This window comes from Oncorhynchus mykiss, chromosome 15 (genome assembly GCF_013265735.2).
Source record: "Oncorhynchus mykiss isolate Arlee chromosome 15, USDA_OmykA_1.1, whole genome shotgun sequence".
NCBI classification, from domain to species: Eukaryota; Metazoa; Chordata; class Actinopteri; order Salmoniformes; family Salmonidae; genus Oncorhynchus; species Oncorhynchus mykiss.
In genome coordinates, this window is record NC_048579.1 from 72776619 (window position 1) to 72804118 (window position 27500).

At 46.9% G+C, this 27500-nt stretch overlaps 1 protein-coding gene across 27 annotated transcripts in view; it reads left to right on the top strand.

The window, feature by feature from the left end:
• Positions 1-27500, top strand: part of LOC110490361 (putative homeodomain transcription factor 2) — a 107983-nt gene that overhangs the window by 34426 nt on the left and 46057 nt on the right. For 25 of the 27 annotated variants that reach the window (XR_005036220.1, XR_005036219.1, XR_005036226.1 and 22 more), the window contains exon 2: positions 8880-8960. Coding sequence is in view for 17 of the 27 variants with exons in the window: in XM_036945297.1 (XP_036801192.1) it covers positions 8916-8960 (45 nt within the window). In the remaining 10 variants the exon portion in view is untranslated. Of the gene's footprint in view, positions 1-6996; positions 7173-8879; positions 8961-27500 lie in introns of all 27 variants that reach the window. The other 2 variants (XM_036945287.1, XM_036945290.1) reach the window with 1 other exon arrangement.

Genomic DNA, 27500 nt, shown 5'->3' on the forward strand with positions numbered 1-27500 from the left:
GTTTTACCTTCAACCCTGTTCCTGGAGAGTTACCCTCCTGTAGGTTTTAACTCCAACCCTGTTCCTGGAGAGATAGTCTTCTGTAGGTTTTAACTCCAACCCTGTTCCTGGAGAGATACCTTCCTGTAGGTTTTAACTCCAACCCTGTTCCTGGAGAGATACCTTCCTGTAGGTTTTAACTCCAACCCTGTTCCTGGAGAGATAGCCTCCTGTAGGTTTTAACTCCAACCCTGTTCCTGGAGAGCTACCCTCCTGTAGGTTTTAACTCCAACCCTGTTCCTGGAGAGATAGCCTCCTGTAGGTTTTAACTCCAACCCTGTTCCTGGAGAGCTACCCTCCTGTAGGTTTTAACTCCAACCCTGTTCCTGGAGAGATAGCCTCCTCTAGGTTTGAACTCCAACCCTGTTCCCAGCCTTCTGTAGGTTAACTCCAACCCTGTTCCTGGAGAGAGAGCCTTCTGTAGGTTAACTCCAACCCTGTTCCTGGAGAGATAGCCTTCTGTAGGTTTTAACTCCAACCCTGTTCCTGGAGAGATAGTCTTCTGTAGGTTTTAACTCCAACCCTGTTCCTGGAGAGATAGCCTCCTGTAGGTTTTAACTCCAACCCTGTTCCTAGCCAGCTGTAGGTTAACTCCAACCCTGTTCCTAGCCAGCTGTAGGTTAACTCCAACCCTGTTCCTAGCCAGCTGTAGGGGGTAAGAGGTTCAGGAATCTATTTTTATGTTCCCCCAGCGCCCAGTTTGTTATTCTGCCCTGACCTACTTACAGGTCCACTGAGAGACTGGTTGAGAGTCCCAAACGGTACCCTGTTCCCTATATAGTGTACTACTTTTAAACAGAGCCCTATGGACCCTGGTCAAAAGTAGTGCACTATATAGGGGAATTGAGTGCCATTTGGACCTCAAGCAGAAAGGTTTAGACCAGAGGAGTGAACATCCTATTATTGAAGCCCTTTTCATGGTGTCTTTCACTCTGTCTCTGCTTCTCTATAAAGGCACTGTGAGGCTGTGACACAGATCTACCTCCATTTTAGGTTAGTTAAGCAGAAATGACCCCAACACCTAATCTGATAGTGAGGTGGTAGATGCTCAGCCTGCCCTATGGCCCTGCTCAGGTACCTACACACAGACAGTTTATAGATGTCATCTCAGACAGATCTAGCTCAGAGGCCCAGCTCAGGTACCTTACACACAGACAGTTTGTAGAAGTCATCTCAGACAGATCTAGCTCAGAGAGGCCCAGCTCAGGTACCTACACACAGACAGTTTGTAGAAGTCATCTCAGACAGATCTAGCTCAGAGAGGCCCAGCTCAGGTACCTTACACACAGACAGTTTGTAGAAGTCATCTCAGACAGATCTAGCTCAGAGAGGCCCAGCTCAGGTACCTTACACACAGACAGTTTGTAGAAGTCATCTCAGACAGATCTAGCTCAGAGAGGCCCAGCTCCTAACCTCTCATCAGCAGCAGATATTCAGATATGTATAATGGCAAAGGGGGAGACCTAGTCAACTGAATGGCTTCAACTGAAATGCGTCTTCCTCATTTAACCCAACCTCTGAATCAGAGAGGTTTGGGGGGCTGCCTTAATCCACATCCACGTCTTCAGCGCCCGGGGAACAATGGGTGGGCACAGTTAACTGCCTTGTTCAGGGGAACAGTGGGTGAACTGCCTGGTTCAGGGGAACAGTGGGTGAACTGCCTGGTTCAGGGGAACAGTGGGTGAACTGCCTGGTTCAGGGGAACAGTGGGTTAACTACCTTGCTCAGGGGAACAGTGGGTTAACTGCCATGTTCAGGGGCTGAAGGACAGACTTTTACCTTGTCAGCTCAGGGATTGGATCCAGCAACCTTTGGGTTACTAGGTGTCCCCTTTCCCAGTAATATTGATTAATATTTAGCCCAAACTGTGACTGAATGAGTTGACCTGAAGGTAACCCAGAATGAACATTTTGTGTAATTTGGTCAGATTACATCGTCAATCCTCAAGAGATTAACCTGAAGGTAACCCAGAATTAACATTTTGTGTAATTTGGTCAGATTACATCGTCAATCCACAAGAGATTAACCTGAAGGTAACCCAGAATGAACATTTTGTGTAATTTAGTCAGATTATATCGTCAATCCTCAAGAGATTAACCTGAAGGTAACCCAGAATTAACATTATGTGTAATTTGGTCAGATTACATCGTCAATCCACAAGAGATTAACCTGAAGGTAACCCAGAATTAACATTTTGTGTAATTTGGTCAGATTACATCGTCAATCCACAAGAGATTAACCTGAAGGTAACCCAGAATTAACATTTTGTGTAATTTGGTCAGATTACATCGTCAATCCTCAAGAGATTAACCTGAAGGTAACCCAGAATTAACATTTTGTGTAATTTGGTCAGATTACATCGTCAATCCACAAGAGATTAACCTGAAGGTAACCCAGAATTAACATTTTGTGTAATTTGGTCAGATTACATCGTCAATCCTCAAGAGATTAACCTGAAGGTAGTCTTTATGGATACTGCTGTTATTTGTTTTGAGTGAGATATGAGGGGATGTGCTGTACACACACACACACACACACACACACACACACACACACACACACACACACACACCTGGTCTCTGCTGAATCACACACACTACTAGTACACACACATGCCTGGTCTCTGCTCCAGTGTGTGTGTGTGTGTGTGTGTGTGTGTTCTAGAGAGTTAACACAGAACCCTTGGCAAGTAGCAAGACTCCTCAACATAACAGGAGATGTTTTTGGGAACGCTCCTCGTGAACCGTCCAGGTTTTTCTGGCTAGTCTAGTTTCCATGTAAACTGAGTAACAATTTTCCTGTATAGTTATCTGGATGACGCTGTGGAACATTGATGTGTGTGTGTGTGTGTGTGTGTGTGTGTGTGTGTGTGTGTGTGTGTGTGTGTGTGTGTGTGTGTGTGATTGCTTGGCCCATGCAGGGTTGTCACTAAGGAGTAGCTAGGTCTAATCTTACTGTGATTATAGTAACTAACCAGCAGCTTTAGACAACTCCAAAAAAGCTGAGGAGGTTGTTGTTGACTGGCTGTACCAGAGCCATGACAGTCTACATACAGGCTGGCTGTACCAGAGCCATGACAGTCTACATACAGACTGGTTGTACCAGAGCCATGACAGTCTACATACAGGCTGGCTGTACCAGAGCCATGACAGTCTACATACAGACTGGTTGTACCAGAGCCATGATAGTCTACATACAGACTGGTTGTACCAGAGCCATGACAGTCTACATACAGGCTGGTTGTACCAGAGCCATGACAGTCTACATACAGACTGGTTGTACCAGAGCCATGACAGTCTACATACAGACTGGCTGTACCAGAGCCATGATAGTCTACATACAGACTGGTTGTACCAGAGCCATGACAGTCTACATACAGACTGGTTGTACCAGAGCCATGACAGTCTACATACAGACTGGCTGTACCAGAGCCATGACAGTCTACATACAGACTGGTTGTACCAGAGCCATGACAGTCTACATACAGGCTGGTTGTACCAGAGCCATGATAGTCTACATACAGACTGGCTGTACCAGAGCCATGATAGTCTACATACAGACTGGTTGTACCAGAGCCATGACAGTCTACATACAGACTGGTTGTACCAGAGCCATGACAGTCTACATACAGGCTGGTTGTACCAGAGCCATGACAGTCTACAAACAGACTGGTTGTACCAGAGCCATGACAGTCTACATACAGACTGGTGAATAATGACTGGTTGGGGATTTTAGTTTATATTTTGATTAATCCAGCAGGAGTGAAAACCAACATGCAACACAGACATCACGTTCTGAGCAGACTAAAAACACAAACATTGAATTATGACGTTTAATCTCCTTTTAAAGCAACCGTATCATTTCTGGATGAAAGGGGGCTTAGCTAGAGAGAACAGGCAATGACCTGAAATACTGGGAATCACATTCAGATTCAGCCCTGCTAGCCTAACTCCTCAACGATCCGTATTTTCTGTCTCGCTGTCTCTCAACACTCCTTCAGCGAGGACCTCATAAAATGACAAACCCCGCAGTAAAAACACTCATCACAGAATAAGTGAAAAGCCTTCTGCTCGCGGACCGGAGTGTCCAATCAGTGTGTGTGAATTCCTGTTCATCTATGTGAATGTGTGGGACAGTGTGAGAGAGTGTTTGACTGTGTTAATGAAGCTACAGACTACAGGCTGAAGTCCTCCTCTGTCTGACAACACATGATATAAATATTAGCTATCTGTCTTGCATTTATGAGGCCAGTAAACATGTTCCTCACACACCAGGAACACAACACACCTCCCAACGTTATAATGAAACGGTGCCTCTCGGCCCCAAAACACAAGTTTTCTGGAGACTTGTGGGACGAGTGCTGATGATGTCACACACTTTATGCGCTTTCGGTGAACAGATGGCGTCCAGACTGAGGAGAAATGCTCACACAATGCATCCCAGACCACCCCCCCTGAAGTGGTCAGACAGATCCTCACACAATGCATCCCAGACCACCCCCCCTGAAGTGGTCAGACAGATCCTCACACAATGCATCCCAGACCACCCCCCCCTGAAGTGGTCAGACAGATCCTCACACAATGCATCCCAGACCACCCCCCCTGAAGTGGTCAGACAGATCCTCACACAATGCATCCCAGACCACCCCCCCTGAAGTGGTCAGACAGATCCTCACACAATGCATCCCAGACCACCCCCCTGAAGTGGTCAGACAGATCCTCACACAATGCATCCCAGACCACCCCCCCTGAAGTGGTCAGACAGATCCTCACACAATGCATCCCAGACCACCCCCCCTGAAGTGGTCAGACAGATCTGAACACAATGCATCCCAGACCACCCCCCCTGAAGTGGTCAGACAGATCCTCACACAATGCATCCCAGACCACCCCCCCTGAAGTGGTCAGACAGATCCTCACACAATGCATCCCAGACCACCCCCCCTGAAGTGGTCAGACAGATCCTCACACAATGCATCCCAGACCACCCCCCCTGAAGTGGTCAGACAGATCCTCACACAATGCATCCCAGACCACCCCCCCTGAAGTGGTCAGACAGATCCTCACACAATGCATCCCAGACCACCCCCCCTGAAGTGGTCAGACAGATCCTCACACAATGCATCCCAGACCACCCCCCCTGAAGTGGTCAGACAGATCCTCACACAATGCATCCCAGACCACCCCCCCTGAAGTGGTCAGACAGATCCTCACACAATGCATCCCAGACCACCCCCCCTGAAGTGGTCAGACAAATCCTCACACAATGCATCCCAGACCACCCCCCCTGAAGTGGTCAGACAGATCTGAACACAATGCATCCCAGACCACCCCCCCTGAAGTGGTCAGACAGATCCTCACACAATGCATCCCAGACCACCCCCCCTGAAGTGGTCAGACAGATCCTCACACAATGCATCCCAGACCACCCCCCCTGAAGTGGTCAGACAGATCCTCACACAATGCATCCCAGACCACCCCCCCTGAAGTGGTCAGACAGATCCTCACACAATGCATCCCAGACCACCCCCCCTGAAGTGGTCAGACAGATCCTCACACAATGCATCCCAGACCACCCCCCCTGAAGTGGTCAGACAGATCCTCACACAATGCATCCCAGACCACCCCGCCTGAAGTGGTCAGACAGATCCTCACACAATGCATCCCAGACCACCCCCCCTGAAGTGGTCAGACAGATCCTCACACAATGCATCCCAGACCACCCCCCCTGAAGTGGTCAGACAGATCCTCACACAATGCATCCCAGACCACCCCGCCTGAAGTGGTCAGACAGATCCTCACACAATGCATCCCAGACCACCCCCCCTGAAGTGGTCAGACAGATCCTCACACAATGCATCCCAGACCACCCCCCCTGAAGTGGTCAGACAGATCTGAACACAATCACACCACAAAGTGACTTTTGTGCGTCGAGACCAGTCTTTTCAATGTGATCTTCGTATTCAGATAGGAGAAGTCGCATGTAAGTGTCAAGTGTAGACACGACCAGAGAGACCAGAGTGATCTCAGTTTAAGATGCTACAGTCTCTCTTGTTCTATTAGCCCTGCTGGCTCACTGTGATGCTACAGTCTCTCTTGTTCTATTAGCTCTGCTGGCTCACTGTGATGCTACAGTCTCTCTTGTTCTATTAGCCCTGCTGGCTCACTGTGATGCTACAGTCTCTCTTGTTCTATTAGCCCTGCTGGCTCACTGTGATGCTACAGTCTCTCTTGTTCTATTAGCTCTGCTGGCTCACTGTGTGATGCTACAGTCTCTCTTGTTCTATTAGCTCTGCTGGCTCACTGTGTGATGCTACAGTCTCTCTTGTTCTATTAGCTCTGCTGGCTCACTGTGTGATGCTACAGTCTCTCTTGTTCTATTAGCCCTGCTGGCTCACTGTGTGATGCTACAGTCTCTCTTGTTCTATTAGCCCTGCTGGCTCACTGTGATGCTACAGTCTCTCTTGTTCTATTAGCCCTGCTGGCTCACTGTGATGCTACAGTCTCTCTTGTTCTATTAGCCCTGCTGGCTCACTGTGATGCTACAGTCTCTCTTGTTCTATTAGCCCTGCTGGCTCACTGTGATGCTACAGTCTCTCTTGTTCTATTAGCTCTGCTGGCTCACTGTGATGCTACAGTCTCTCTTGTTCTATTAGCTCTGCTGGCTCACTGTGTGATGCTACAGTCTCAGTCTCTCTTGTTCTATTAGCCCTGCTGGCTCACTGTGATGCTACAGTCTCTCTTGTTCTATTAGCCCTGCTGGCTCACTGTGTGATGCTACAGTCTCTCTTGTTCTATTAGCCCTGCTGGCTCACTGTGTGATGCTACAGTCTCTCTTGTTCTATTAGCCCTGCTGGCTCACTGTGATGCTACAGTCTCGCTTGTTCTATTGGTGGCTGGCTCACTGTGTGGCATGATAGATATAAACAGCTCTGTTCTGTTTATTCCTCCTGAACAGGATGCCAGGTGCCGCCTGGGGACTAGGTGTCGACCTCATATGTCATCACTACAGATCACTGTGATCTGATTCTCTAGCGTCAGTCTATCTACCTCTCAAAGCTCGGTTCTTAAGCCGCAAAGACATGGAAGCTGTGTGTTTTGAAGTGGAGGATCTGCTTTTGATGTCGTTGCCAGGTGCGCGCACACACACACACACACACACACCACAGACACACACACCACACACACACACACACACACCACACACACACACACACACACACAGAGAAATAGAGCAGAAGGATTGGACTGGGAGGAGCATCCTAGCAACAGTGTAATCAGTCAGGAATGAGACTTCTCTTTAAGAAAAACAGACATTTCCTCTTAGCTATAAATAGTCTCTGTGAGAAATAGTATTTATATTCTAGGAACACCACTTTCCTCCTGGACCACGACAGTTCTATGGAGGGGAACCAACTGCCGTCAGACCTGGGAAATAACGTTTGTTTTCTTCGCTTGACTACGCTTGCCTGGTGGGATATAATAGTCCCAGAAGTGCCAACCCCTTACACCGCCCATCTAGCACACGATGCCAGGCTCAATCAAACGCTGAAGGTGGAAAAAGACTCATCACAGAATGTGTGTGTGCTGAATGAGATGTGGTGTAACACACACCCAGCTATTGTGCAGAGCCAGAAGACAAAAACAAGAAGGCCCCACCCAGAAACATCTGCTCATCAAATAAAGACTTGAAATGTCCAAGTGTACTTAAAAACATCGTAGTGTACTTAAAAACATCGTAGTGTACTTAAAAACATCGTAGTGTACTTAAAACATCGTAGTGTACTTAAAACGTCCAAGTGTACTTGAAACCCTAGAGCAGGGTTTCCCAAACTCAACACTGTCAGATGGAAAGAGAACTGTTCAACACTGTCAGATGGAAAGAGAACTGTTCAACACTGTCAGATGGAAAGAGAACTGTTCAACACTGTCAGATGGAAAGAGAACTGTTCAACACTGTCAGATGGAAAGAGAACTGTTCAACACTGTCAGATGGAAAGAGAACTGTTCAACACTGTCAGATGGAAAGAGAACTGTTCAACACTGTCAGATGGAAAGAGCAAACTGTTTGAGAGAGAGACTGACTCCCCTTCACATAACAGCCCACCTGTTTAGAGAGAGAGACTGACTCCCCTTCACATAACAGCCCATCTGTTTAGAGAGAGAGACTGACTCCCCTTCACATAACAGCCCATCTGTTTAGAGAGAGAGACTGACTCCCCTTCACATAACAGCCCATCTGTTTAGAGAGAGAGAGAGAGACTGACTCCCCTTCACATAACAGCCCATCTGTTTAGAGAGAGAGAGAGAGAGAGAGAGACTGACTCCCCTTCACATAACAGCCCATCTGTTTAGAGAGAGAGAGAGAGAGAGAGAGAGAGAGAGACTGACTCCCCTTCACATAACAGCCCATCTGTTTAGAGAGAGAGACTGACTTAACTCCCCTTCACATAACAGCCCATCTGTTTAGAGAGAGAGACTGACTTAACTCCCCTCAGTCTGAGCTCTGACCAGACCAGCTCCTCTGCTGACCGCTCTGTGTGTCTGGTATTGAATATGAATAGGATGGTGGCAGCAACACAGCACCGCCAGCTTCCTAATTAGCTTCTCTACTTCGTGTGTGTGTGTATATGTCGCGGGAGCCAAGGTACTGTCAAGAGAGACTGCCTGTTCCTCTCAAAGGCTCGCCCCACTATTAATGAGGTGTGTGGTGTGTGTGTGTGTGATGTCACAGAGCATGACACACCTGCCCAGCAGGTAGAGGCTTTAAAAGCTATGCGGAGCAACACAGACTCCTCATTGACTGATCTCTCTCTCTCTCTCGTTCTCTCCGTTTTACAGCCTAAAATGCCCCAGCTGGTGACCTCTGACATGTAAATGGCGTCCAAAGTCAGAGATGCTGTGGTGTGGTACCAGAAGAAGGTAAGAATCCTCTTGTTTCTCTTGTATTTACCTTTGATGGCTTGATTCCTTCCAACAGGATCCCGTGTCTATTTTACCTCAGAGGAGTGGAGAGAGAGAAAATAAACACTGTTAACAGACAGACAGACTGACAGACAGTTGGTGGTTTTGATAGGTTTACCTGCTGTTAACAGACTGACAGACAGTTGGTGGTTTTGATAGGGTTACCTGCTGTTAATAGACTGACAGACAGTTGGTGGTTTTGATAGGGTTACCTGCTGTTAATAGACTGACAGACAGTTGGTGGTTTTGATAGGGTTACCTGCTGTTAATAGACTGACAGACAGTTGGTGGTTTTGATAGGGTTACCTGCTGTTAATAGACTGACAGACAGTTGGTGGTTTTGATAGGGTTACCTGCTGTTAATAGACTGACAGACAGTTGGTGGTTTTGATAGGGGTTACCTGCTGTTAATAGACTGACAGACAGTTGGTGGTTTTGATAGGGTTACCTGCCGTTTCAGTTTGAGTTTAGACCAGTGTCATTTTATGACTGTTTTAATACCGGAGTCATCAAGTCATTTTTTTTTAGCTGTAGGCTTTGTAACCAAGCAACACACAGTAAGCCTGTCCTTATGCTGAGGTCTGTGGCCAGCACTGATGTAACAGATCCCTGGTACTGGGCGGACAGACACACAGACACACAGATGGAGGCTATTATTAATGTTGTTGTTGTACCTCTCTGTGTCCTGCCTGCGTCCTTCACTGTGGCTGGCCCGACCGCTCAGTACCGTCTACATTACATCATAGACCACAGCCAGGGTCTCAGTAGGCTGGAAACACAACCGGTTTTATTCTGGTCAAGAAACATATTTATTAGTGTTTTAGTTGATTGATACAGTAATACTCTAATTATTTGTATGCATAACTTCTTCTATTCAGGCTAGATGATTAAGGTATGCTGTTGTCTGTTACTGGTTAGGGATGAAATGGGAAGGCCTGTATGAGTCTATTGGTCTTTTTTCAATGAAGTAAAGAGCAGTGAAAGAGCCAGGCAATATTCACCTGCTGGTGTAACGGCTCCCTAATGTTCGCCTGTCAGCCTCCCCATACAGGACCATCATGAAAACTATTCTGAGCAGGGCTGTAGAGTTGATTCAGAGGACGTAGTGTTGATTCAGAGGAGGTAGTGTGTTGATTCAGAGGAGGTAGAGTTGATTCAGAGGAGGTAGAGTTGATTCAGAGGAGGTAGAGTTGATTCAGAGGAGGTAGAGTTGATTCAGAGGAGGTAGAGTTGATTCAGAGGAGGTAGAGTTGATTCAGAGGAGGTAGAGTTGATTCAGAGGAGGTAGAGTTGATTCAGAGGAGGTAGTGTGTTGATTCAGAGGACGTAGTGTTGATTCAGAGGAGGTAGTGTTGATTCAGAGGAGGTAGTGTGTTGATTCAGAGGAGGTAGTGTGTTGATTCGGAGGAGGTAGTGCGTTGATTCGGAGGAGGTGGTGCGTTGATTCGGAGGAGGTGGTGCGTTGATTCGGAGGAGGTGGTGCGTTGATTCGGAGGAGGTGGTGCGTTGATTCGGAGGAGGTGGTGCGTTGATTCGGAGGAGGTGGTGCGTTGATTCGGAGGAGGTGGTGCGTTGATTCGGAGGAGGTGGTGCGTTGATTCGGAGGAGGTGGTGCGTTGATTCGGAGGAGGGAGTGCGTTGTTTCGGAGGAGTTCGTGTGTTGATTCGGAGGAGTTCGTGTGTTGATTCAGACTGACAGAACAAGACAGAGAGAGGGACAGGTAGAGAATGATAGAGAGCAGTCAGTCAGTTAGCCAGTCAGGTCCAAACAACTCCTAATGTGTTTGAATGGGAATGACTCAACCCTGCTAGCTGTTAGCAGAACATGTTATGACATGAACCTATAGCCCTCCTCTGAGACAGAGACTCAGCAGAGAGAGAGAGAGACCGTAGGGAGGGAGAGCGAAACGGAGAGACATAGAGAAGGAAAAGAGAAATGGTTAGAAAGTAAGGAGAAAGACGGAGACACGTGGAGAGAGAGAGAGAGAGAGAGAGCAATGTCTCTATCGATCTCTACCTCTGTCTTTCTCCTTATTACTTTCCATTGATCTGTCTTTCTATCCATTTCTCTTCACCTTCTCTTATCCCTCTCCGTTATTCTCTCTCTTTCTCTCTCTCTCTCTCCCCCCTCGTGGCTTTGTGCCCTTTACAACGAGACGTTTCACTTCCCTCACTGTGGAGAGGTTTATGGGAAGAGGACTGCTCCTAGGAGAGTGGCTCGCAGGAGCCCATCTCCTGTTTCTGTAGCATGACACAGCTTGATACAGGTGCACCCCCTGGACAGGCCGCTAGTCTGTTCCAATACCATCGACCTGTATCTTAATCTTGTGTTTTCTTAGCTCCTTCATAGCTACTTTGCGCTTCACAATAAACGTGCACTCCTGGAATTGAATGTGTTTAGAACAGGCTTCTAATGGCACAAATGTCTGATTCATTCTGAGTCGATCTCTTCCAGTCAGACACCTAGAGGGGAAACATCCTTGTCAGGCGTTGGGCTATTACGGGGGTGATGCAGTATATCTGGTCAGATGTTGGGCTATTACGGGGTGATACGGTATGTCTGGTCAGGTGTTGGGCTATAACGAGGGTGATACAGTATATCTGGTCAGGTGTTGGGCTATTACGGGGGTGATACAGTATATCTGGTCAGGTGTTGGGCTATAACGGGGGTGATACAGTATATCTGGTCAGGTGTTGGACTATTACGGGGGTGATACAGTATATCTGGTCAGGTGTTGGGCTATTACGGGGTGATACAGTATATCTGGTCAGGTGTTGGGCTATAACGAGGGTGATATATATGGTTAGGAGTTGGGCTATAACGGGGGTGATACAGTATATCTGGTCAGGTGTTGGGCTATAACGAGGGTGATATATCTGGTTAGGAGTTGGGCTATTACGGGGGTGATACAGTATATCTGGTCAGGTGTTGGGCTATAACGAGGGTGATATATATGGTTAGGAGTTGGGCTATTACGGGGGTGATACAGTATATCTGGTCAGGTGTTGGGCTATTACGGGGGTGATACAGTATATCTGGTCAGGTGTTGGGCTATAACGAGGGTGATACAGTATATCTGGTCAGGTGTTGTTCTATTACGGGGGTGATACAGTATATCTGGTCAGGTGTTGGGCTATAACGGGGGTGATACAGTATATCTGGTCAGGTGTTGGGCTATTACGGGGGTGATACAGTATATCTGGTCAGGTGTTGGGCTATTACGGGGTGATACAGTATATCTGGTCAGGTGTTGGGCTATAACGAGGGTGATATATATGGTTAGGAGTTGGGCTATAACGGGGGTGATACAGTATATCTGGTCAGGTGTTGGGCTATAACGAGGGTGATATATCTGGTTAGGAGTTGGGCTATAACGAGGGTGATGCAGTATATCTGGTCAGGTGTTGGGCTATAACAAGGGTGAAATATCTGGTTAGGAGTTGGGCTAGACCGGGGGTGATATGATATACACGGAGTATACCAAATATTAAAAACATGTTTCTAATAAACCCCCCTCCACAGGGAGGCTGGTCCATGTTGACTCCAATGCTTCCCACAGTTGTGTCAAGTTGGCTGGATGTCCTTTGGGTGGTCGACCAATATTGATATACACAAGAAACTGTTGAGCGTGAAAAACGCAGCAGCGTTGCAGTTCTTGACACAAACCGGTGCGCCTGGCACCTACTACCATACGCTGTTCAAAGGCACTTAATTGTTTAGGTCTTGTCTATTCACCCTCTGAATGGCACATATACACAATCCAAGTCTTAATTGTCTCAAGGCTTAAAACTCCCTTCTTTAACAGTCTCCTCCCCTTCATCTACACTGATTGAAGTGGATTTAACAACTGACGTCAATAAGGGATCATAGATTTCACCTGGATTCACCTGGTCAGTCTGTTCTGGAAAGAGCAGGTGTTCCTAATGTTTTTTATACTCAGTTTATTAGAAGGCTAAGGTGGGAGTGTATATTATGTAATGTGATGGGTGCTGTCCAGACTGTTAAGGGGGAGTGTATGTTATGTTATGTGATGGGTGCTGTCCAGACTGTTAAGGGGGAGTGTATGTTATGTTATGTGATGGGTGCTGTCCAGACTGTTAAGGTGGGAGTGTATGTTATGTTATGTTATGTTATGTGGTGGGTGCTGTCCAGACTGTTAAGGTGGGGTGTATGTTATGTTATGTGATGGGTGCTGTCCACACTGTTAAGGGGGAGTGTATGTTATGTTATGTTATGTTATGTGGTGGGTGCTGTCCAGACTGTTAAGGGGGAGTGTATGTTATGTTATGTGATGGGTGCTGTGCTGTCCAGACTGTTAAGGGGGAGTGTATGTTATGTTATGTGGTGGGTGCTGTCCAGACTGTTAAGGGGGAGTGTATGTTATGTTATGTGGTGGGTGCTGTCCAGACTGTTAAGGGGGAGTGTATGTTATGTTATGTGATGGGTGCTGTCCAGACTGTTAAGGGGGAGTGTATGTTATGTTATGTGATGGGTGCTGTCCAGACTGTTAAGGTGGGAGTGTATGTTATGTTATGTTATGTTATGTGGTGGGTGCTGTCCAGACTGTTAAGGTGGGGTGTATGTTATGTTATGTGATGGGTGCTGTCCACACTGTTAAGGGGGAGTGTATGTTATGTTATGTTATGTGGTGGGTGCTGTCCAGACTGTTAAGGGGGAGTGTATGTTATGTTATGTGATGGGTGCTGTCCAGACTGTTAAGGTGGCAGTGTATGTTATGTTATGTTATGTGGTGGGTGCTGTCCAGACTGTTAAGGTGGGGTGTATGTTATGTTATGTGATGGGTGCTGTCCACACTGTTAAGGGGGAGTGTATGTCATGTGGTGGGTGCTGTCCAGACTGTTAAGGGGGAGTGTATGTTATGTTATGTTATGTTATGTTATGTTATGTTATGTTATGTTATGTAATGTGATGGGTGCTGTCCATACTGTTAAGGGGGAGTGTATGTTATGTTATGTGATGGGTGCTGTCCAGACCGGAATGCTGTCTGTCATTCTGTCACTGCAGTGTGATCTCATTAACCCTCACCTGATCTGGGCTATGGATCTGTTCCAAATGGCACCCTACTCCCTACATAGTGCACAACTTTTGACCAGACCCCATAGGGAATAGGGTACCATTTAGGAGTCAACAAAGGACAGTCTGACAGGAGCCAGTCATGTCACACGTCCCAGTCCAGCCTTGCCTGCTTAGGATAGTTGGTTTTATTTAGCCCCAGTCACATGAGCTAGTGAAGTCTATAATAGACTTACATCACTGTACGAGCTGTGATGGAATAAACTGGTGTCTATCCGTCTCTCACACAGGTGCAGAATGGTGTTGCATTGGAACTCATCTGAAATGAATGTGTTTGGGTGTAGGCTGTGTTGTTGTGCTATTGTGGGCCGATGTTGTGACTGAGAGACTGGAGGTCACAGTTTTAGAAAAAGCCCCTTGTTGATTCTGTTCTGTTCCACATCCTGTTTTAACCAGCCATAGGTTGGTAGAATCTAGAATATGTCACTGTGAGCTCTTAGTCCTAAAGTGTGTGTGTGTGTGTGTGTGTGTGTGTGTGTGTGTGTGTGTGTGTGTGTGTGTGTGTGTGTGTGTGTGTGTGTGTGTGTGTGTGTGTGTGTGAGCTGCTATGGGGTGTTTAGTAAGGCGATACTTCCTCCATACCAGATGAGTCAGTGTTCCAGCCGAGTCTCTCTCCATACCAGATGAGTCAGTGTTCCAGCCGAGTCTCTCTCCATACCAGATGTGTCAGTGTTCCAGCCGAGTCTCTCTCCATACCAGATGTGTCAGTGTTCCAGCCGAGTCTCTTTCCATACCAGATGTGTCAGTGTTCCAGCCGAGTCTCTCTCCATACCAGATGTCAGTGTTCCAGCCGAGTCTCTCTCCATACCAGATGTGTCCGTGTTCCAGCCGAGTCTCTCTCCATACCAGATGTTCCAGCCGAGTCTCTCTCCGTACCAGATGTGTCAGTGTTCCAGCCGAGTCTCTCTCCATACCAGATGTGTCAGTGTTCCAGCTGAGTCTCTCTCCATACCAGATGTTCCAGCCGAGTCTCTCTCCATAACAGATGTGTCAGTGTTCCAGCCGAGTCTCTCTCCATACCAGATGTGTCAGTGTTCCAGCCGAGTCTCTCTCCATACCAGATGTGTCCGTGTTTTAGCCGAGTCTCTCTTCATACTAGATGTGTCAGTGTTCCAGCCGAGTCTCTCTCCATACCAGATGTGTCAGTGTTCCAGCCGAGTCTCTTTCCATACCAGATGTGTCAGTGTTCCAGCCGAGTCTCTCTCCATACCAGATGTCAGTGTTCCAGCCGAGTCTCTCTCCATACCAGATGTGTCCGTGTTCCAGCCGAGTCTCTCTCCATACCAGATGTTCCAGCCGAGTCTCTCTCCGTACCAGATGTGTCAGTGTTCCAGCCGAGTCTCTCTCCATACCAGATGTGTCAGTGTTCCAGCCGAGTCTCTCTCCATAACAGATGTGTCAGTGTTCCAGCCGAGTCTCTCTCCATACCAGATGTGTCAGTGTTCCAGCCGAGTCTCTCTCCATACCAGATGTTCCAGCCGAGTCTCTCTCCATAACAGATGTGTCAGTGTTCCAGCCGAGTCTCTCTCCATACCAGATGTGTCAGTGTTCCAGCCGAGTCTCTCTCCATACCAGATGTGTCCGTGTTTTAGCCGAGTCTCTCTTCATACCAGATGTGTCAGTGTTCCAGCCGAGTCTCTTTCCATACCAGATGTGTCAGTGTTCCAGCCGAGTCTCTCTCCATACCAGATGTCAGTGTTCCAGCCGAGTCTCTCTCCATACCAGATGTGTCCGTGTTCCAGCCGAGTCTCTCTCCATACCAGATGTTCCAGCCGAGTCTCTCTCCGTACCAGATGTGTCAGTGTTCCAGCCGAGTCTCTCTCCATACCAGATGTGTCAGTGTTCCAGCCGAGTCTCTCTCCATACCAGATGTGTCAGTGTTCCAGCCGAGTCTCTCTCCATACCAGATGTGTCAGTGTTCCAGCCGAGTCTCTCTCCATACCAGATGTGTCCGTGTTCCAGCCGAGTCTCTCTTCATACCAGATGTGTCAGTGTTCCAGCCGAGTCTCTCTCCATACCAGATGTGTCAGTGTTCCAGCCGAGTCTCTCTCCATACCAGATGTTCCAGCAGAGTCTCTCTCCATACCAGATGTGTCAGTGTTCCAGCCGAGTCTCTCTCCATACCAGATGTTCCAGCCGAGTCTCTCTCCATACCAGATGTGTCAGTGTTCCAGCCGAGTCTCTCCATACCAGATGTTCCAGCCGAGTCTCTCTCCATACCAGATGTGTCAGTGTTCCAGCCGAGTCTCTCTCCATACCAGATGTGTCAGTGTTCCAGCCGAGTCTCTCTCCATACCAGATGTTCCAGCCGAGTCTCTCTCCATACCAGATGTGTCAGTGTTCCAGCCGAGTCTCTCTCCATACCAGATGTGTCAGTGTTCCAGCCGAGTCTCTCTCATACCAGATGTTCCAGCCGAGTCTCTCTCCATACCAGATGTGTCAGTGTTCCAGCCAAGTCTTTCTCCATACCAGATGTGTCAGAGTTCCAGCCGAGTCTCTCTCATACCAGATGTGTCAGTGTTCCAGCCGAGTCTCTCTCCATACCAGATGTTCCAGCCGAGTCTCTCTCCATACCAGATGTGTCAGTGTTCCAGCCGAGTCTCTCTCCATACCAGATGTGTCAGTGTTCCAGCCGAGTCTCTCTCCATACCAGATGTGTCAGTGTTCCAGCCGAGTCTCTCTCCATACCAGATGTGTCAGTGTTCCAGCCGAGTCTCTCTCCATACCAGATGTGTCAGTGTTCCAGCCGAGTCTCTCTCCATACCAGATGAGTCAGTGTTCCAGCCGAGTCTCTCTCCATACCAGATGTGTCAGTGTTCCAGCCGAGTCTCTCTCCATACCAGATGTGTCAGTGTTCCAGCCGAGTCTCTCTCCGTACCAGATGTTCCAGCCGAGTCTCTCTCCATACCAGATGTGTCAGTGTTCCAGCCGAGTCTCTCTCCATACCAGATGAGTCAGTGTTCCAGCCGAGTCTCTCTCCATACCAGATGTGTCAGTGTTCCAGCCGAGTCTCTCTCCATACCAGATGTGTCAGTGTTCCAGCCGATTCTCTCTCCGTACCAGATGTTCCAGCCGAGTCTCTCTCCATACCAGATGTGTCAGTGTTCCAGCCGAGTCTCTCTCCATACCAGATGTGTCAGTGTTCCAGCTGAGTCTCTCTCCATACCAGATGTGTCAGTGTTCCAGCCGAGTCTCTCTCCATACTAGATGTGTCAGTGTTCCAGCCGAGTCTCTCTCCATACCAGATGTGTCAGTGTTCCAGCCGAGTCTCTCTCCATACCAGATGTGTCAGTGTTCCAGCCGAGTCTCTCTCCATACCAGATGTGTCAGTGTTCCAGCCGAGTCTCTCTCCATACCAGATGTGTCAGTGTTCCAGCCGAGTCTCTCTCCATACCAGATGTGTCAGTGTTCCAGCCAAGTCTCTCTCCATACCAGATGTTCCAGCCGAGTCTCTCTCCATACCAGATGTTCCAGCCGAGTCTCTCTCCATACCAGATGTGTCAGTGTTCCAGCCGAGTCTCTCTCCATACCAGATGTGTCAGTGTTCCAGCCGAGTCTCTCTCCATACCAGATGTGTCAGTGTTCCAGCCGAGTCTCTCTCCATACCAGATGTGTCAGTGTTCCAGCCGAGTCTCTCTCCATACCAGATGAGTCTCTGGCTCCTTCTGCTGCAGCACAAACAGACTTTTTCTTCTGGATGGAAAATGTTTTACCTCAGACGTAAAGCACTGCAGGGTGTAGCCAGCTAGGGTGTGACTTACAACTCTGTGGTTGTAGGAAAACATTCCTACGCCATTGCCCCACATACAGCCTTATTCTAAAATGGATGAAATAGTTCTTTCCCCTCATCAATCTACACACAGTACGCCATAATGACAAAGCAAAAACAGGTTTTTAGACATGTTTGTACATTTAAAATATATATTTTTTAAATATCACATTTCCAGAAGTATTCAGACCCTTTACTCAGTACTTTGTTGAAGCATCTTTGGCAGTGATTACAGCCTCAAGTCTTCTTGGGTATGATGCTACAAACCTTGCACAACTGCATTTGTAGAGTTTCTCGCATTCTTCTCTGCAGATCCTCTCCAGCTCTGTCAGGTTGGATGGGAAGTGTCGCTGCACAGCTATTTTCAGGTCTCTCCAGAGATGTTAGATCGGGTTCAAGTCAGGGCTCTGACTGGGCCACTCAAGGACATTGAGACTTGTCCCGAAGCCACTCCTGCGTTGTCTTGGCTGTGTGCTTAGGGTCGTTTGTCCTGTTGAAAGGTCAACCTTCTCCCCAGTCTGAGGTCCTGAGTGATCCGGAGCAGGTTTTCATCAAGGATCTCTCTGTACTTTGCTCCGTTCATCTTTCCCTTGATCCTGACTAGTCTCCCAGTTCCTGCCACTGGTACCCTTCCTCAGATCTGTGCCTCAACACAATCCTGTCTCGGAGCTCTACGGATAATTCCTTCGACCTCATGTCTTGGTTTTTACTCTGACATGCACTTTCAACTCTGGGACCTTATATAGACAGGTGTGCACATCAATTGAATTCACCACATGTGGATTCCAATCAAGTTGTAGAAACATCTCAAGATTGATCAATGGAAACAGGATGCATCGGAGCTCAATTTCGAGTCTCATATAAGATATTTGTTTTTTTATTTTAATACATTTGCTAAAATTTGTAAAAACCTGTTTTCGCCTTGTCGTTATGGGTTATTGTGTGTAGATTAGAAACTAACTTAACCACAGATCTAGGATCAGGTTACCTTAACCTGAACCATTAGAAACTAATTTAACCACAGATCTAGGATCAGGTTACCTGAACCTGAACCATTAGAAACTAACTTAACCACAGATCTAGGATCAGGTTTGCCCAATGTTAACCTTAGGGGTTTTGTCTGTCTCAGGTAAGGAAGGGTGTGGTTCTGTTATAGACAGACTCAATCACCACACTGTTTTGTGTTACCGTAGCAACAGAGAAAGGCTGATATTAGTGTTTGTCTTTGTGTTCAGTGTGAGAACGGTGAGAGAAAGGTGTCTTATCCCTTGAGTTAGCGCTGATTGTCTCTGATGTGTTGACATGAACTGTGTTGCCAAGGAGATGGCAACAATGACATCACAGCCCGGATTCACAAAACCTTCTTAAGAAGAAATGTCTTCTGTCCTTCACTATAGACTTATGAAGAAAGTTAAGTCAAGTTGCTATTCCCCAAAAAGGTTATTGGAAATGGTTGTGCATTATTTCTTATACTTCTCCTTAAGAAAAAAGTTGAGGAGAAATTGGTTTCTTGAAAGTAAAGATGCTGAATTTCTTCTTGTTTTGTACATCTGATCTTCAGTGGAATCACATCACTATGGTTACGCTAGTTTACTGTGAACCTCACCTCAGAGTAGTAGTGACATGCGGGGCCTCAGAGAGATTGTCTGGATGACAACACAACAGCTGCTGTCAGTCAAATTACCTTTTGTTAGAAAAAGGGTGAGAAAATCCCATAAAAAATGACTACCTTGTAACCTGAAAGACGTCGTTGAGACATTCTCCAAAATAACAACGTTCACTCCTTCATCTGTTGTTTGTATTCAAGGAATGTGCCTTGTCTTTAAAACTAGGTCTACTTGTGTGTGTGTGTGTGTGTGTGTGTGTGTGTGTGTGTGTGTGTGTGTGTGTGTGTGTGTGTGTGTGTGTGTGTGTGTGTGTGTGTGTGTGTGTGTCAGAACATAATACTCTCTGTCAGAGAAGGGAAAGGAGGATACCTAGTCAGTTGCTTAACTGAATGCATTCAATCAAAATGAGTCTCCGTCATTTAAGAACACAGAGGTGCTGGTCGGGGAGTCACAATGGACTACAGCACTCTGGACTACAGCACTCTGTTAACACACACATAACACACTGTCTCGTTGACTTTACTAAGGAGGAATCCCCACTGTTTGACACATTACATCTTGTTAGCTGTAGCTGCAGGCTTAGCTCAATGAAACAGACGTTAGCTTTCTTAATGTCTTTTCTGACCTGTGGGAAGAGAGGAGAGGAGACATCCTCCTCCTCCTCCTCCACATTATAACAGACAGAGACATCTCCCCCCTCCTCCTCCTCCTCCTCCACAGTATAACAGACAGAGACATCTCCCTCCACCTCCACATTATAACAGACAGACATCTCCCCCCTCCTCCTCCTCCACATTATAACAGACAGAGACATCTCCCCCCTCCTCCTCCTCCACATTATAACAGACAGGGACATCTCCCTCCTCCTCCTCCACATTATAACAGACAGACATCTCCCTCCTCCTCCTCCACATTATAACAGACAGAGACATCTCCCCCCTCCTCCTCCTCCACATTATAACAGACAGACATCTCCCTCCTCCTCCTCCACATTATAACAGACAGGGACATCTCCCTCCTCCTCCTCCACATTATAACAGACAGGGACATCTCCCTCTTCCTCCTCCACATTATAACAGACAGGGACATCTCCCCCCTCCTCCTCCTCCTCCACATTATAACAGACAGACATCTCCCTCCTCCTCCACATTATAACAGACAGGGACATCTCCCTCCTCCTCCACATTATAACAGACAGAGACATCTCCCTCCTCCTCCTCCACATTATAACAGACAGAGACATCTCCCTCCTCCTCCTCCACATTATAACAGACAGGGACATCTCCCCCCTCCTCCTCCTCCTCCACATTATAACAGACAGAGACATCTCCCCCCTCCTCCTCCTCCACATTATAACAGACAGACATCTCCCCTCCTCCTCCACATTATAACAGACAGGGACATCTCCCTCTTCCTCCTCCACATTATAACAGACAGGGACATCTCCCTCCTCCTCCTCCACATTATAACAGACAGAGACATCTCCCCCCTCCTCCTCCTCCTCCTCCTCCTCCACATTATAACAGACAGGGACATCTCCCTCCTCCTCCTCCACATTATAACAGACAGAGACATCTCCCTCCTCCTCCTCCTCATTATAACAGACAGAGACATCTCCCTCCTCCTCCTCCACATTATAACAGACAGGGACATCTCCCTCTTCCTCCTCCACATTATAACAGACAGGGACATCTCCCTCCTCCTCCTCCACATTATAACAGACAGAGACATCTCCCTCCTCCTCCTCCACATTATAACAGACAGGGACATCTCCCTCCTCCTCCTCCACATTATAACAGACAGAGACATCTCCCTCCTCCTCCTCCACATTATAACAGACAGGGACATCTCCCTCTTCCTCATCCACATTATAACAGACAGAGACATCTCCCACCTCCTCCTCCTCCACATTATAACAGACAGAGACATCTCCCTCCTCCTCCTCCACATTATAACAGACAGGGACATCTCCCTCCTCCTCCTCCACATTATAACAGACAGAGACATCTCCCTCCTCCTCCTTCACATTATAACAGACAGGGACATCTCCCTCTTCCTCATCCACATTATAACAGACAGAGACATCTCCCACCTCCTCCTCCTCCACATTATAACAGACAGAGACATCTCCCTCCTCCTCCTCCACATTATAACAGACAGGGACATCTCCCTCTTCCTCATCCACATTATAACAGACAGAGACATCTCCCACCTCCTCCTCCTCCACATTATAACAGACAGAGACATCTCCCTCCTCCTCCTCCACATTATAACAGACAGGGACATCTCCCTCTTCCTCATCCACATTATAACAGACAGAGACATCTCCCACCTCCTCCTCCTCCACATTATAACAGACAGAGACATCTCCCACCTCCTCCTCCTCCACATTATAACAGACAGAGACATCTCCCACCTCCTCCTCCTCCACATTATAACAGACAGAGACATCTCCCTCTTCCTCATCCACATTATAACAGACAGGGACATCTCCCTCCTCCTCCTCCACATTATAACAGACAGGGACATCTCCCTCTTCCTCCTCCACATTATAACAGACAGACATCTCCCTCCTCATCCTCCACATTATAACAGACAGGGACATCTCCCTCCTCCTCCTCCTCCTCCACATTATAACAGACCGAGACATCTCCCTCCTCCTCCTCCTCCTCCTCCACATTATAACAGACAGGGACATCTCCCTCCTCCTCCTCCACATTATAACAGACAGGGACATCTCCCTCCTCCTCCTCCACATTATAACAGACAGACATCTCCCTCCTCCTCCTCCACATTATAACAGACAGGGACATCTCCCTCCTCCTCCTCCTCCTCCACATTATAACAGACAGAGACATCTCCCTCCTCCTCCTCCTCCTCCTCCTCCACATTATAACAGACAGACATCTCCCTCCTCCTCCTCCACATTATAACAGACAGGGACATCTCCCTCTTCCTCCTCCACATTATAACAGACAGAGACATCTCCCACCTCCTCCTCCTCCACATTATAACAGACAGAGACATCTCCCCCCTCCTCCTCCTCCACATTATAACAGACAGACATCTCCCTCCTCCTCCTCCACATTATAACAGACAGAGACATCTCCCCCCTCCTCCTCCACATTATAACAGACAGAGACATCTCCCCCCTCCTCCTCCACATTATAACAGACAGAGACATCTCCCTCCTCCTCCTCCACATTATAACAGACAGAGACATCTCCCTCCTCCTCCTCCACATTATAACAGACAGAGACATCTCCCACCTCCTCCTCCTCCACATTATAACAGACAGAGACATCTCCCTCCTCCTCCTCCTCCTCCACATTATAACAGACAGGGACATCTCCCTCCTCCTCCTCCTCCTCCACATTATAACAGACAGAGACATCTCCCCCCTCCTCCTCCTCCACATTATAACAGACAGACATCTCCCTCCTCCTCCTCCTCCACATTATAACAGACAGACATCTCCCTCCTCCTCCTCCACATTATAACAGACAGAGACATCTCCCTCCTCCTCCTCCACATTATAACAGACAGGGACATCTCCCTCCTCCTCCTCCACATTATAACAGACAGAGACATCTCCCCTCCTCCTCCTCCACATTATAACAGACAGACATCTCCCTCCTCCTCCACTGCAGTGTGGAGACTATTGTTACATAACCTGGCTGCCATGGCAACGCGAGGATCATCCTCCCATCCTCCCTACAGCTCGGTTGTCATGGTGAACCTGGCAGTGCGGCAACGAGGCTCTTATTTTTTTTCTGTCTCTCATTCAGTGTGATGATGTAATAGAGAGGCTGTTCTGAGAACAGATGGATGGTGTTCAGTCCCTACTGCAGGTCATAGATGGGTTGTAATATTTCTGTTTGTTTTGAAGAGGTTCCTACCTTAGTTCTCTTGGTATTACTTCCTTAGGTGTCTTGGTATTACTCCCTTAGCCCTCTTGGTATTACTTCCTTGGTCTTCTTTGTTAGGAAGTAGGATGTAAGATGTTGACCCATATAGTGATTATAGCCTATCACAGGGCAGGAGTATGCCTCCTCTCTCTCTTTTGCCATCTCTCTCTCTCTCTCTCTCTCTCTCTCTGTCTCTGTCTCTGTCTCTGTCTCTGTCTCTCTCTGTCTCTCTCTGTCTCTCTCTGTCTCTCTCTGTCTCTCTCTGTCTCTCTCTGTCTCTCTCTCTCTGTCTCTGTCTCTGTCTCTGTCTGTCTCTCTCTCTCTCTCTCTCTCTCTCTCTCTCTCCAATTCAAGGGTCTCTCTTTTGCCCTCTCTCTCTCTCTCTCTGTCTCTGTCTCTGTCTCTCTCTCTCTCTCTCTCTCTCTCTCTCTCTGTCTCTCTCTGTCTCTCTCTGTCTCTCTCTGTCTCTCTCTCTCTCTCTCTCTCTCTCTCTCTCTCTCTCTCTCTCTCTCTCTCTCTCTCTCTCCAATTCAAGGGTCTTTATTGGCATGGGAAACATATGTTTACATTGCCAAAGCAAGTGAAGTAGATAATAAACAAAAGTGAAATAAACAATAAAAATGAACCGTAAACATTACACTCACAGAAGTTACAAAGGAAAATAGACATTTCAAATGTCATGTGACATCGATATACAGTGTTATAATGATGTGCAAATAGTTAATGTACAAAATGGAAAATGAATATGGGTTTTATTTCCAATGGTGTTTGTTCTTCACTGGTTGCCCTTTTCTTGTGGCAACAGGTCACAAATCTTGCTGCTGTGATTGCACACTGTGGGTTTGTTTTATAATTCTTTGTGGATCTGTGTAATCTGAGGGAGATATGTGTCTCTAATATGGTCATACATTTGGCAGGAGGTTAGGAAGTGCAGCTCAGTTTCCATCTCATTTTGTGGGCAGTGGGCACATAGCCTGTCTTCTCTTGAGAGCCATGTCTGCCTACGGCGGCCTTTCTCAATAGCAAGGCTATGCTCACTGAGTCTGTACATAGTCAAAGCTTTCCTAATGTTTGGGTCAGTCACAGTGGTCAGGTATTCTGCCACTGTGTACTCTCTGTTTAGGGCCAAATAGCATTCTAGTTTGCTCTGTTTTTTTGTTAATTATTTCCAATGTGTCAAGTAATTATCTTTTAGTTTTTCTCATGATTTGGTTGGGTATAATTCTGTTGCTGTCCTGGGGCTCTGTGGGGTCTGTTTGTGTTTGTGAACAGAGCCCCAGGACCAGCATGCTTAGGGGACTCTTCTCCAGGTTAATTTCTCTGTAGGTGATGGCTTTGTTATGGAAGGTTTTGGAATCGCTTCCTTTTAGGTGGTTGTAGAATGTAACTGCTCTTTTCTGGATTTTGATAACTAGCGGGTATCGGCCTAATTCTGCTCTGCATGCATTATTTGGTGTTCTACGTTGTACACAGAGGAATTTTTGCAGAATTCTTCATGCAGAGTCTCAATTTGGTTTTTGTCCCATTTTGTGAATTCTTGGATGGTGAGCGGACCTCACAACCATAAAGGGCAATGGGCTCTATGACTGATTCAAGTATTTTTTGCCAGATCCTAATTGGTATGTTGCATTTTATGTTCCTTTTGATGGCATAGAATGCCCTTCTTGCCTTGTCTCAGATCGTTCACAGCTTTGTGGAAGTATAGTTTTTTTGTGTGCTCTAGGGCAACGGTGTCTAGATGGAATTTGTATTCGTGGTCCTGGCGACTGGACCTTTTTTTGGAACACCATTATTTTGGTCTTACTGAGATTTACTGTCAGGGCCCAGGTCTGGCAGAATCTGTGCATAAGATCTAGGTGCTGCTGTTGGCCCTCCTTGGTTGGTGACAGAAGCACCAGATCATCAGCAAACAGTAGACATTTGACTTCAGATTCTAGTAGGGTGAGGCCGGGTGCTGCAGACTTTTCTAGTGCCCGCGCCAATTCGTTGATATATATGTTGAAGAGGGTGGGGCTTAAGCTGCATCCCTGTCTCACCCCACAACCCTGTGGGAAGAAATGTGTGTGTGTTTTGTCTATTTTAACCGCACACTTGTTGTTTGTGTACATGGATTTTATAATGTCGTATGTTTTACCCCCAACACCACTTTCCATTAATTTGTATAGCAGACCCTCATGCCAAATTGAGTCGATGGCTTTTTTAAAAATCAACAAAGCATGAGAAGACTTTGCCTTTGTTTTGGTTTGTTTGTTTGTCAATTAGGGTGTGCAGGTTGAATACGTGGTCTGTTGTACGGTAATTTGGTAAAAAAGCCTATTGGACATTTGCTCAGTACATTGTTTTCATTGAAGAAATGTACGAGTCTGCTGTTAATGATAATGCAGAGGATTTTCCCAAGGTTACTGTTGACACATATTCCACGGTAGTTATTGGGGTCAAATTTGTCTCCACTTTTGTGGATTGGGGTGATCAGTCCTTGGTTCCAATAATTGGGGAATATGCCAGAGCTAAGGATGATGTTAAAGAGTTTTAGTATAGCCAATTGGAATTTGTTGTCTGTATATTTGATCATTTCATTGAGGATACCATCAACACCACAGGCCTTTTTGGGTTGTAGGGTTTTTATTTTGTCCTGTAGCTCATTCAATGTAATTGGAGAATCCAGGTGGTTCTGGGAGTCTTTAATAGATGATTCTAAGATTTGTATTTGATCATGTATATGTTTTTGCTATTTGTTCTTTGTTATAGAGCCAAAAATATTGGAGAAGTGGTTTACCCATACATCTCCATTTTGGATAGATAATTCTTCCTGTTGTTGTTCGTTTAGTGTTTTCCAATTTTCCCAGAAGTGGTTAGAGTCTATGGATTCTTCAATTACATTGAGCTGATTTCTGACATGCTGTTCCTTCTTTTTCCGTAGTGTATTTCTGTATTGTTTTAGTGATTCACCATAGTGAAGGCTCACATTTTCCGGGTCTCTATGTTTTTGGTTGGACAGGTTTCTCAATTTCTTTCTTAGATTTTTGCATTCTTCATCAAACCATTTGTCATTGTTGTTAATTTTCTTCAGTTTTCTATTTGAGATTTTTAGATTTGATAGGGAAGCTGAGTGGTCAAATATAGGGTTAAGATTTTATACTGCCAAGTTTACACCTTCACTATTACAGTGGAACGTTTTTACCCAGGAAATTGTCTAAAAGGGTTTCTTTGGCTTTGATGCCTCATGATTGAGTATTGCTCTGTTCAAGTAGACTGTGATTTTGCTGTGGTCTGATAGGGGTGTCAGTGTGCTGACTGTGAACGGTCTGAGAGACTCTGGGTTGAGGTCAGTGTTAAAGTAGTCTACAGTACTACTGCCAAGAGATGAGCTATAGGTGTACCTACCATAGGAGTCCCCTCAATGCCTACCATTGACTCTGTACATACCCAGCGTGCGACAGAGCTGCAGGAGTTGTGACCCGTTTTTGTTTGGTTATGATGTCATAGTTGTGCCTAGGGGGGCATATGGGGGAGGGAATGCTGTCACCTGCAGGCGGGTGTTTGTCCCCCTGTGTGCTGAGGGTGTCGGGTTCTTGTCCAGTTCTGGCATTTAGGTCACCACAGACTAGTGCATGTCCCTGGGCCTGGAAATGATTAATTCCCCCTCCAGGATGGAGAAGCTGTCTTCATTAAAATATGGGGATTCTAGTGGGGGTTATAGGTAGCACACAGGAGGACATTATTCTCTGTTAAGATAATTTCCTTTTGAATTTCTAGCCAAATGTAAAATGTTCCTGTTTTGATTAATTTAATGGAGTGAGTTAGGTCTGCTCTATACCAAATGAGCATATCCCCTGAGTCCCTTCCCTGTTTCACACCTGGTAGTTTGGTGGATGGGACTACAAGCTCTCTGTAACCTAGAGGGCAACCAGTGGGTCCGTCTCCTCTATACCAGGTTTCTTGCAGGATGACTAGTCCTAGACTAGTCACCCCCGGTCTCTTTTCTCTCCTCTAGTCTAGTCACGTTCACTCTCTTCTCCTCTAGACTAGTCACCCCCGGTCTCTTTTCTCTCCTCTAGACTAGTCACCCCCGGTCTCTTCTCCTCTAGACTAGTCACCCCCGGTCTATTTTCTCTCCTC